The 12,354-nt window shown below is 41.7% G+C and overlaps 1 protein-coding gene across 3 annotated transcripts in view; it reads left to right on the plus strand.

The window, feature by feature from the left end:
- The window catches only part of pald1a (phosphatase domain containing paladin 1a), a 43,074-nt gene that overhangs the window by 27,304 nt on the left and 3,416 nt on the right, over positions 1-12,354 (plus strand). For all 3 annotated transcript variants that reach the window (XM_068583760.1, XM_068583762.1, XM_068583761.1), the window contains exon 19: positions 8,252-8,407. In XM_068583760.1, coding sequence (XP_068439861.1) covers positions 8,252-8,407 — 156 coding nt within the window. The remainder of the gene's footprint in view (positions 1-8,251; positions 8,408-12,354) is intronic.

Genomic DNA, 12,354 nt, shown 5'->3' on the forward strand with positions numbered 1-12,354 from the left:
TGAAGTCACTCAAATGCCAACCATGTGGGATATGCGGGAGTCGTGACTGCATTGAGTTGCACTTTCATAATGCCCCAGTAGGGAAGCCGCGTTTCGTACGTGAGGACAGTTGTGCAACAGATGAATACCGCGTTAACGACGCCATAACTCCTGGCAAAGTGCCTCCAACTCACAGGGTCAGCAAGGAGCCTCCAGAGATGCCTTGGCAAAAGTTGACACAGAGACATTAATACACAATGTTCTTCCTGCCTGGTTTCATTCTTGGGGAAAAAAAAACAACAACATATTGACAGATTTGATACGTGACAGCGTTACAAAAACGGTGAGTATAAAATAGATTCATAGCCTTAACACGTCCCATAAATTGACAGGTGCTCAGGTGGTGAAGTCCATTTGTTGCCGTATCTATGACTCACTGTGAGACTAGCATATTCAGGCGTCGGACTGAAGATAGAAAACATATAATTACAGTCTATTGTCACGCCGTTGTGAGGTCTGTATGATTAATGGCGAAACGCCTGGTTCAAGACCTTTGATTCAGCGCCAAGATGTCTGATTTGTTTCAGTGATTCAGATTCATCCAGCTTGTTTGTTGTGTCATTTCCTGCAGGCTCTCTGGTTGGGAAAAAGCAGTCCTAGCCAATAAGAACTTTGATGGAGGATTAGTAATAGGTACGTCATCTTTTCTGCCAAAGCCAGAAAAATAGTGTGGGAAAAAATGTATCCAAAGATGGTGACAAGCTTGGATGAATACATAGCTATGCTGTTGTAATTCGGTCTGATTATCAAGCTAGTGTCTGAAGAAAGACAGTTTTTGGCTAAGTTGGCTATAATAAGCATTTTCTTATACTAGCAATGAATCACAAGACTTCATGTTCTAGGCTATTTCTTCTTTTCTTTAACCTGCGACCTACCAACCACCCCATGAACGCCTCTTTTGGTTGTGTATTTCTGGAAAAAGTTGCGATTCCAAATCCTTCTGCTAGTTTGCCGTCACGAGCAGCATCACTGACAACGGGTCAACAACGTATTTTATTTTTTTAAACCAGGTGGATGCTTCCTCCCTCATACTGCCTACTGACTCGATGTGTCACTCGTAATGGTTGATTCACAGAGAAGGATAACCCATGTGATCGTTTAGCATGTCGGCCTACGTGCTGTTAGCATGGTAACCTGTTCATGTTTACCACATTGCAATTGTATGTGTTCGACAAGCAGAGTTTTTTTCGATCTTTGATGCACCAATTTCTAGAGGTCTCCTTCACTGGGACTCATTTTCCAAATGCCATGGCAATGCAATCTACAGTTAGTTTGAATTCCCCCACAACCAAAGTGTTTGACCACGCCGTCTCGAGGCATCAAACGGCAAACAGCAAGGACTTCACAGCAGCTTTGTGACTCATGAGAAAATAAGTCAGCCATTAACACATTTGCTTTCTATTAACCCCCAGCATCAATAATACATGCAATTTGTAGCCAAGGGTACAACACTTGATTAGAAGAACTCCAGTGGTTTTTCACATGCACAATATCTGATTAGTTGTAGCTCGCAGACATCCCCTTTTAATGCCCCAGTGTTGGGTTTGCATGCACAAGATATTTTGATAGCTCAGTAAGTGATTGATTCACAGTGGGAGTCTCCCTGTGCTCTGTTGCCAGGCATGTGCACGTACAGATTTCACCATAATGTGTGTGGTTCTTGTGGGCAGATATTCCAGTCTCTGTGTAGGCTAAGTTGATGAGCCCTGTCTCCTCTTGTGGCTTTCGTAATCTCTGCTCACCAGACACGTGATGTGTTTTTTCTTGGGAAATCGTCCTTTTCTCATCAAACGTCTATTGACCATTGACCGTACGGTACATTCTGTCGTTAGTTTGCCGTGTTTTGGGTTATTTTTTTAGGCTTGTATCTGTTTAGTTTGTTTGATTCTTGACTCGAGCTGTTAAATATTCAGTGTCGATATGAAAGGAAAGTTTACGTCTTTATTCCGATAGAAATCATGATCCACAGGACTTTGCTTGTGATGTCATGAGAACGTGAGCTCTGAGTCTTAACCAAGTTACAATTCACATTCATTTTCTCGATAGACTGACTGGTTGATGACAGAGCTGAATATACAGTATGCGGATTGACACGGTTTGCCCCTACAATCCACCTCAACCTCGACCTCATGATTTAATCAGCGTAGTGTGGCTGAGCGACTGGAAAAAGGACAGACAGAGAATGGGAATCTGCAGAAACCATTAACATAAAGGCATCTTCGTCCCCTCCTCTCACTGGCTGCTGCATGGCTTCCTTGTTCTCTTTTTAAAAAAAGGAGTTTCAGGCACCATCTTGATCCAGGTCACTTCTGCAACTTGAAGCCAGATGATATATAACTTAGATTGCTTTTCTGCTGGCCGGCCTGGCAGGCGGTAGACTGGGTGGGTGTTGGTCTTAAAATAATACAGTGCGTGGAAAGAAAATACAAATAAAAACATACATGGAAAAGTGTATAAGAAATATGTTCATACTTTTCTCACTTTCACACGTTCCAGCATCTGGGGGACGGACACACCAAGATGCCAAAGTTTTATAGCAATAATTATTATTTTTATAAAAATAAATAAGTCAATTATTTATCAAAGAAACATAATCCAAATTGAGAATAAAAAAAGAGAGCAATGACTTAAGACTCCACTTGTAAGAAGAGCTTATATTCAATAATTCATGATAAATATTAGGAAAATAAAGCTGAGCTAAAATTATTTAAAAAGGCAGAAAATGAAGTTGCATGGAAGACAGAAGCGTGTAACATACATATTAAGACTGAACGTTGTATCTGCTCGTAAAAGAGCTCCGCGGTGATGAAGCTTATGAACCAGATGTACGTCACGTTGATTGTGGAAGCTTTCAGAACATGCCTTAGAAATAATACTTCTTTTCATATTCAAATCAGAAATGTTGAGATTCAGGTCAAGCTATTTCTTGCACATTACTTATATTTAGGCTTTCCTCCACAAAATATATTATTAATCTATGTTGCATTCAGGAAGCGAACATGCAAACGGCATGTTAACATCATAACGCTAAATGTCACATGCCAAATTTCTGACCTCTATAGAGCAGTTTTGTCATCCCTGTTAACTCCTGCACGCACATTAGTACACACAAGCACACACACGAGTGACACAATAGCGGCTTACCAATGGCTTTACACATAGATGTTTTATTGAGAAATAAATTATATGCCACATGTTTGTTTGGCTTCAAGGGTGCACATGAGTTTGTAAACAGAAACACAACTTTTGTTTGTTTGCACAAAAATTCCACAGGGTACCTTTTTAAGATTCAATACCTGTCAAACATGCCACTAAATACGCTAATTATAGCTTTTTAGCGCACAACCTCAAATGACATGTGTCTAATGCAACTTTTAAACATTCGGTTCAAATCACAATGTATTTCAAGTGCATCAGAGTGTAAGTAAGGCTTAGACGAATGGAAAATGAGACAGTATTTGACAGCTTTGACAATACAGTCTGAGATGTCCTTAAATGGAAATTTTACAGATCAGTAAACGCTTTGAGGCGTGTGAAGACCTGTTGGCATCAAAGGAAAAGCCAAAGTACTTAATTTGTGTCACTTTGATGCTGCTACTTTGTGTCCACGGAAGAAAAAGATTATAGAATGGCTAATATATATGTTGAATGAATATATCCAAAACGTCTAATAAAAAGTATATATGCTGTATATATATGTCTATTATACTGTGTATATATATATACAAAATATATGTAGTCATATTTAATGAAAAGTAGTTCCAGAAAATTGCAGTTGGTGCCTCTTTAGTAATGAACCTACCTGAAAATCAGCATGTATACATGACTTTGAGTTGTCTGTACATTGAGTCGAGCAGCCATGTGTAGGCTGCCTGTCCGCTCGAGACAGGTCAGGGTTTGGTTTAGGATTTGGGTGGGAGGTGTCCTTGCAGAATCTGATGAATGGCTGCTTGTGCAAACCTGGGTGGGAAGGGCCAATATGGATTGGCCTTTTTACCTCGGCAATAACCCCATCAGCTGGTAATTGGCACCATATGTCAACGCAGACGGACCTCTTTATAATGTGCACTTCTCAATTCACTCCTCAACCACATGAGCGCACTGAGAGGTCGACCCTCAGCACTTGTCTGCCACCATTTAAAACATACATTATGAGGTCCTTTTTTTGAGAATGTTCTGCTAAATTTAAATCACTGGGAGAAAAATTGGATAGTTTGTAAGAGATTATTAAAATATATATGTTGAGGTCCACCCAGACGTTATCCTGCACACACATTCAAATTTGGAAATGTCTTCTTGTGTCAAACACTGCTCAGAAATCTAATCTAATCTAATGACAATAAATGATAAAATCTGTGTCTAACAACACTGGTAAACAACATTCAAACACAGATTTAATTTTTTACAACTTACCAAAATAGCAACCAATCTGAGAGCTCTCTTTTATTGACTGCGTCCGCTGCTGACTCAACTTGCTCAGCTGGCTCAATGGCTGCCAGTAAGAGACGATAAGTGCAGACGGTGCCCGACACGTCATGAAAACGACGGACGATGAGGCAACACAACAACAGTCCTGCAGAAGATGCTCACTGCGCGATCAAACAGCTGATTTCTTCCAGACAAATATAAGGGTGAAAAAAGGCTTTCATACCCAATAATTGCCTTTCTAAGCGTTTGATGTGTTTGTCGCTGCCTTTTGAAAAATGACCGCGTTGCCAATACTAATTGCTCCTCGCACAAATTGGAAACCGTTTCTGGGAGATGAATGTCAGGGTGCGTGCGTGGAAATGTGTCTCTTTGTATAAATGCTGCAAAACTCGCCACTGTTGTCTGGTGTCTGAGTGTGTGCTGGCTAAGACAACCGATATTTGCCAGTTTTCATCAAAGATTTGGGATTTCTCAACATGCGGGAACCCTTTTAAACCAAACCTTACGATACTGTCTCCCAGTTTACACAAGACATGGACACGGGTCAGGCGGTATGTCTCATTGGAGCGTGGTATTTATCTTGACCACACCTCGACCCGCGGGGCTGCCGGCCGTGACACTTATCCAGGGATCATCGTGAACTTTTTTGTCTGAATTTAGCATGGCTTGTGCTATTAAGCGACAATGAGATCTAAACCGCTTTCTGGGATGATATTGCATCACACGCAAACAGATATCGAGTGCATTTATTTATTTATTTGGACAATGCAAGTAAAATAGATGGAGTACATAGAAAGTAAGTGTTATATAGAATCAAAGCTTTGACTGCCTGAGATATGTTTATCTTCAAACATCTTAAACTTAACAAGGGAGAAAGACTAAAGCTTGAATCCCGTGTAGTTCACACGAGCCCCACTCTCATAATACTGACTCACAAACAAGAAAAACTAGTTTTGCTGTACATGGATCATTAAATATGACATTTTAATAAATGTAGGCATTCACATACACGTTTGACATTTAAAGGGATAGTTCAGATTCTTAACAGTGGGGTTGTTCTTATCCAGTAGATGGAGAAGCAGACTGGAGTACCAGCACGGGAGCAATGCAGCGTACCGCTGTATACAAGAGTAAAAATGAAATGTATTATAGCCCCCTGAAAAAGAGGCTCAACTTCAAAAAACAAAGTGTAAAAGGCACGCTGTTTACCCATTTAGACAGATCCAGGGTATCTGTTTTCCCCTGTTCATAGATTGTTCACGAAGCTAACCATCTCCAGCTTGAAATGGAAAGATATGACATTTTTTCTAGTTGCTCATTTACCAGAAAGCTGTCACAACCAACCCTCCTCTGTGAGGGCGCAGTGATAACACCCTCTTCTTCTGAATTACCTCTCTCACATTGTCCTCGCTCAGAGCGCTGCTCAGGCCTCCAGCATTCCAGGACTCTCTCAACAATGGTATGTGCGCTGTGTTTTGGCCATCCTCCCATCCTACTCGAGACCGAGGACGCTCATCCACCACACCTCGGCAGCCACCTGAATCACGGCCCTCCACTTTGATAGGAAACTAGGAATCGCCTCCTTTTATTGTGAAAGGCCACGCGAGATGAGAGGATTCTTCAGTTCACGCTTTTTCCTCCTTTATTCTGTGAAGCCAACAAGTTACACGATTATATAATTGTCTCGCCTGTAGAATTGTATATATATATGTTTTCATCTGGTGAGGGCGAGTGAGGAACAGCTTTCTAGACTGTTTTCGCTTGTCAAAAGTGGATGATGATTATCGGCAAAGAACAGGATTGTTGGAGAACTTTAAAAAAATGGAATTGGAAGCTTTCGAGTCTCTTAAAGATGGAATGAAAGACATGTACGTCACCACATCTTTCACATCCCACATTGCTTTCTGAAGTGATTTCTGATATTACACAAAAAGCCGCTCGACCACTTATGTGACTCAGTCGATGTGGACAGATGGCAGCCATAGAATTGAGGTGTGAATTACGTAATCCCTTCAAACGGATCGCGCCGTATGTGTGAGTGTTTGTGTTATGAGCTCGGCATGTGCACAGATAGCTGCCAGGCTTTGGCACTGCACATTTTAAGGCTGAGAGATGAAAAACTGAAAGCCCTCTGGGTTAGCAGGGCTCACAGGGTGATCAGGTTCACCAGCGTTCACCTGCTCTGCCTCTGTAGTCAATAACTGAGAAAGATTGCATGAAGTTCAGCGCGTGTGTGCTTTTTCACTTCCTCTGCGTCCTGAAAGAGTTGATAGACAACACACAGCACATCCATTGTTTCCATAGGTGGAGTTTCTCTTCCACTCTACTGCAGATGCTTGGAAAACTAGGATCCGACCACGGCTGTTTGGGAATGAACAGGAAACCCCTCTCCTTCCCCCTCGCTCTCTGTTGCGTCATTCAGCTCTGGAATGATCGTATTATGGTGCACTGTGCACATTTCAAATTACCCTGAGTGCTAGCCCACCTACTTGGTAAACTTTCATTATTCTCTGGGCAGCCCCCACAATGCATTTAACATACCGCTCAGATATGCTGCGAGCTGCGTGCAGATAACCTGTTTTATCCATCAGAAGCAAAGTTATTCAGGCAGTCATTACTTATTACAATGCAGACTCCAATCTGCTCCGGAGGAGGCATCTGAAGAGCTGCTGACGGTCCGTTGAGCCACACTACACCTCGTCCCGACTTGTTACTTTATCTTAACCACAATTTACACGGTATCCAATCCTGCACACACCTCTCACGACGCCTCGCGGCTGCATGGGAAGCCTCTTCACTTGATGCCGTCAATTGCTCCAAGCAATCGTGAAAGAAAGACAGAAAAGGGGAGAACTTCTTGACGCCGACTTGCCACGCGGATTAAAACTTGTCTGTATTTGCCTCAGAGCTATAACTGGAGTGATCAATAATAGTGCTGCTGCTGAGCTGCTGCAGAGCTGCTTAATCACTACGTTCACGCTTCGCTCGGTTTCTGAAATTCCATATTTATTCCTGCATTACATTTTCATTTCGTTATGATTTTGTTGTGGTCTTGTGAATTAGTTCTGTGAGAGTACTATTAGTATTTTTTTTATTGAATAAAATCAAAGGGATTGTAGAAGCATTGCTGTCATTATCTTTGGATAATTGCACAGTTCTAGTGTTTCTGATTATAGAGTTTTACCATACAATTTTGTATTATTTAGATATGTCTTTATTATTTAGACATTTCTAAATAACTATAATGTTTAAAGTTATCGGGATACAAAGGGACTAAACTGAAAGTTTTTTCAAATGACTTTCTGAGTGAGCTCTATTCAAATGTTAAAACTGCAGTGTTCATAGATGGATAGATAAAAAAAAAAAGGCAAGGAGAATTTCATAGGAGCGCATACGGCGCTCCGTTTTCTTCTCCCCCTTTTGGTTTTCTAAGATTATATCTGCCATATCTCACACAGCTCAAAATTGTCCCTTTGCCTCACAAGAAGGTATTTCAAGGCCGAGCTCGCAGGTGGTTCTGTTATCTATATCTGTTTGGACATAAAAGAGCAAATATAGATTGTATTCATCATAACATGTGCTTTTAACATGTGTTATTGTTGAAGTTCATTGGCCAATCCAATTTCATATTTTTACCCCGATGCGTCGTGTTCGAGCGGTAACAATGCATAAATGTCAAACGCGTGAGCTACTGATGACTGGTGTCTCTCTGTGTGGGGAGAAACATGTACTTTGTTGTGCCACCTTGATAGAGTGATAAAGCTTTGGCTCCCTCTTTCCTCAGATCAAAAGTGGTAAGACGGAGAAGGCGTGTCAGCAGCTGCTGCTGAGGAGCCTGCAGTACCTGGAGCGATACATTTACCTCATCCTCTTCAACACATACCTGCATCTAGAGAAGAAGGACTCCTGGCAGCGCTCCTTCACTCTCTGGATGGAACAGGTACGGGATCTCTGCCCCGCTGCTCTATTCCCTCTCACTTTAATCATCCTAGACAAATGCATTATAGATATGCACACTCTGCGACTACAACAATTGGAGAACAGGCAAAATGTACAACAGGCAAACCATTGGCACTACTCCTATTGATCTGAAAGATGTACAGTACTATAAAAAAAACTGCCACAGAAAAAGGATTTCTCTTCACTCACCTCTGTTATGGGCCTTCATTGCTCTATTATATACACTGTACTGTTTGTCTATGTCTGTATAAGTGAAAACTGGCTTGATAAAATCAAATCAAAAGGCACTGCATCAAATGGGTGTAATGACTGATGGCCTTCAGGGTCAATCGCTATCTCCCTTTGTGCTTCGTTGCTTCACACATCGAAGATTTAGCGGTAATTGCATTTTCATTGAAATGGTGGCAGTAGCACGACCTCGGCTGAAGAGAAACACAAATAGGAGTTTTTTTCTTCGCACTGTGAACCAGTTGCCAGAGTTTCATTTATTTCTTTTTCTCCAGAGATTTACAAGCTGGTTCTTGTTCTATTGTGGCCTGGTTCTTCACACACTGAACTTCGTAATGTCTCGGCTCTGTGTGTTTGTTGGGTACATTAATCGTTTGGCCAGCTGTGCCCCTACAGTTAAGTGGAGAATTTATGTGCATTCCAAACAAATGAGTCGTCTGTAAGTGCCGGTACCCAACACACACATAACAGACACAACACACACACACACACACACTGCAATTAAAACGTATGTTGCAATATGTTGCTATGCTCACAGTTGTAAAAAATAAGCATTTTGGCAGATTGACCAAACACATTTAGTTTGATCGGTTTAAGCTGCAAATGAATGCGAATTGATGATAAATCTACGATATATGGTGTCGTTACAATTCCATGCATTTAGTTTTAATTAAAAAGTGGCAGCTGTCTTGTTTTTGTCACAGCGTTCGTGCTGAGGCTCAGCAAAACCTCTCAAATCTGAAAAGGTTAAGACAATATTTTGGCTCAATTATGCAATCCGTTTGCAGTCACACAGCGCCGAACTGGAGTGTCTAACACTTATGCTAAGAGCAAACCATTTTCAGTTCATTCCACCTCAACAAGGACAAAGGAGGGCGAGTTTTATTTCAATGTCTTTTCAAAGAAAAAAATGTGGAATTTCAAGATAGACGGGAACAATAGCTGTGAAAACAATTGTCACAGAAATATGCGCGGTCAATCAGGGCATATTCTTCCTGTTATGAATAGCAAATATATGTGGTGCATCAGAGTGACTGTAATGGCTCAGTTATGCCATGAGAAAATACAAGCGTGTACACAGGGAACAGGCATGCGCTACTGTAAAACAGGCTGCATACATACAGGATATACTTTTATTCATGATGCTATTCCTTTCTGATTTGATTTCTGATTCTGTTTCGGAATAATTTCCCTCATAGTAGTGTGATATTTTTGGAGTCGTGTTTCTGGCCTCTGATTAGTCGCGCACATTTTTTGCTCAGTTTTTGGTCTCTACCAACTCCTGAGGGAAATATTTCCCTCTTAAGCTGCTCAATTCTCCCATGTGAGAGTGAGCCAACATAGTTGCAGCCGCACAGCTAAACAATGAGATGAAACTTACTCTGAAGCCGATTCAGGGAGCAGTTCTCTGTCGGTATACAAGCGACACCTTTTTATATCATTTGTTGCATTTCTTATTTGATTTTGTCCGTTTTTAAATTCAACCCAAACGTCCATTGTTAAACCCGAAAGAGTAAATATTCTATTTGGTTTTAAACTCCTATAAAACGCAACAAGCTCTGACTGAATACAAACTATATGTTAGGGGGAAGTAATCTTGACTGAACAAATGCAGAAACACAGAACACTGAGACAGAGCTGGTGCAAACACACAATGTTTTCACAATACTAAAAAGTAAGTAGTGTGAGAAAGTTTTCAACATATTGCTTTTAAACAAGCATAGAATTTTGTCCACTTCTCTGTCCTTTTGTGGACGTTAATGATACAAACTCCCTGAAGGAAGGAGCCATTCAGGTGGAAGGGAAAGTTCAGTATCCAGATGAGGCCTGAAAGCAACTTGATTGTAATTTTAGTTCTCGGTGCTAAATTGCTGTGCTCTTTAAATCATGAGTCAACCACTTCTATCACAGGTGAGTTGACATTACGTTAACTACTGAATGTCACCCAAGGCAGTGTTATTCATGGACAGGCCGCGTAGTGCCTCACAGGTGTTGTATAATGACAACAATCGCAACTTCTCGAACAAGTCCACGAACACCTCGGGCCATGTCTCGGCTAGATTGTGTGCCGGTGCAGTCTTTTCTTACCTCCACGGTCACTAGGAGGGTCTGGAGGGAAACGAGTAACCGGGTCGAGAAATCGCAGCCATCCATCAGCTGCAAAGAGAGCATAATGATGATGGCACCGCGATACATCAAATGGGCCATTGTATCAGGTGGAGGGTGTTCAACAGATTTTAATGCTATTTCTGGATCTAACCGTTTTCTCTCGAGCGTTAGGCTACACCTGTAAATTATCATGTAAGAACCAGGCCTTGATCCCTTTGCTTCTGTGGTAATAAAAAAAGGCTGCCGTAAGGTAACCACATCTCACAGTTTAGTTGTACTTTTTGAGCGTGGTTCTGGAGACTTGTGTCACATTATAAAGTAACTTTCTCCACCAATGAGCCCGCTGATAGACTTCTGCACAGCCAGGCCACATGCTGTACATCAGTGCAGTGCTAATGTGCGAGAAAGTTGCTGCGGTTGCTCGACAACTGCAGACTCCTGTGAAGAACTCATCAAAATCACATCCCACTTTCGGTCTGAGCTCTCGTTGGATGGAGCTTCTATGAGAATCAAATCCATTTCCCTTGAAGAATGAACATCTGACAGCATGACCGTCAGAACAGCGCTGTGTCTCCACTTTAGGTTACTCTTTTATTGTTTAGGACTATGGCTGAAGTGCACACTGCTGACCCGTCAACTACATACTTATTCTTCTGAGTGTGTTTTCAGTTTTTCTGGACTGACTTGAAAGACATTTCCTCGACCTGTCACAGCACAAAACCGTAGACACTGATTGACAGGAGCTCTTTGAGCAGGACAGTGCACAAACACTAAGAAACATAGAGCAGAGAAGATGTTGCCAACAAATACCATAACAAAACATTGTATGACCTCCTACATGCAAAATTGTCCTCCTATACACTGTACCAAAACATTTTAAATTTTAAAACATCTTTATTCTGATTGCCCAAGAGACTTCCACTGTCCGCTGTCATGAAATGCACGCAGACGCTCGCGCATCTAAATATCTGCTTTTGTGTTGTTTTGAGTCGCCGATACACATTTTCTCCTTCACATGTTTTGTATTCACTGCATATTGAGGTGAGAATAACAAATCCTACCCACACTGTTGGGAAATGAAAACTACGGTACAGCACAAGGTATTTTAAATCAGGTCAGCTCACACAATGTTCCTCCAAAAATAATCATTCTCCAAAGCATGCAACATGGCATGACGTCACCTATATAACCATTAGAAACATCCAGACTTTCGAGCACCCCTTCCACGACTAGTTTGAAGCACATGTAATTAAAAAGAGTAATCTTTAAAAGAGTCAAATAATGCAGGAGATTGTTGTGACACATGTACTACGTTTTGCGACCCATCACCATTAGTACAGTGAGGTGTTTATTGGACTAGTTGCAGCAGAATCTGGCCGCGACCCCATCAATCTGACCCAACCAACCCGAAGGCACAATCATTAGCCTATCGCCAGTGACCGTGGCAGGATCATTAATGACATACTGCGACGCCAGAGGCGGCGGTCGAGGGGTCAGCGCCGTGCATTCGAATCCACGGTTACACAACCTGCCAGATCTGAGCGGTACAGTCTGTCCCGCATCCTGTCCTGGCTGTATGCTTTTTGTGTG

Source organism: Clinocottus analis, unplaced genomic scaffold, assembly GCF_023055335.1.
Source record: "Clinocottus analis isolate CAN_PGR_092001 unplaced genomic scaffold, fCliAna1.0.p SCAF_19, whole genome shotgun sequence".
Lineage (NCBI taxonomy): Eukaryota > Metazoa > Chordata > Actinopteri > Perciformes > Cottidae > Clinocottus > Clinocottus analis.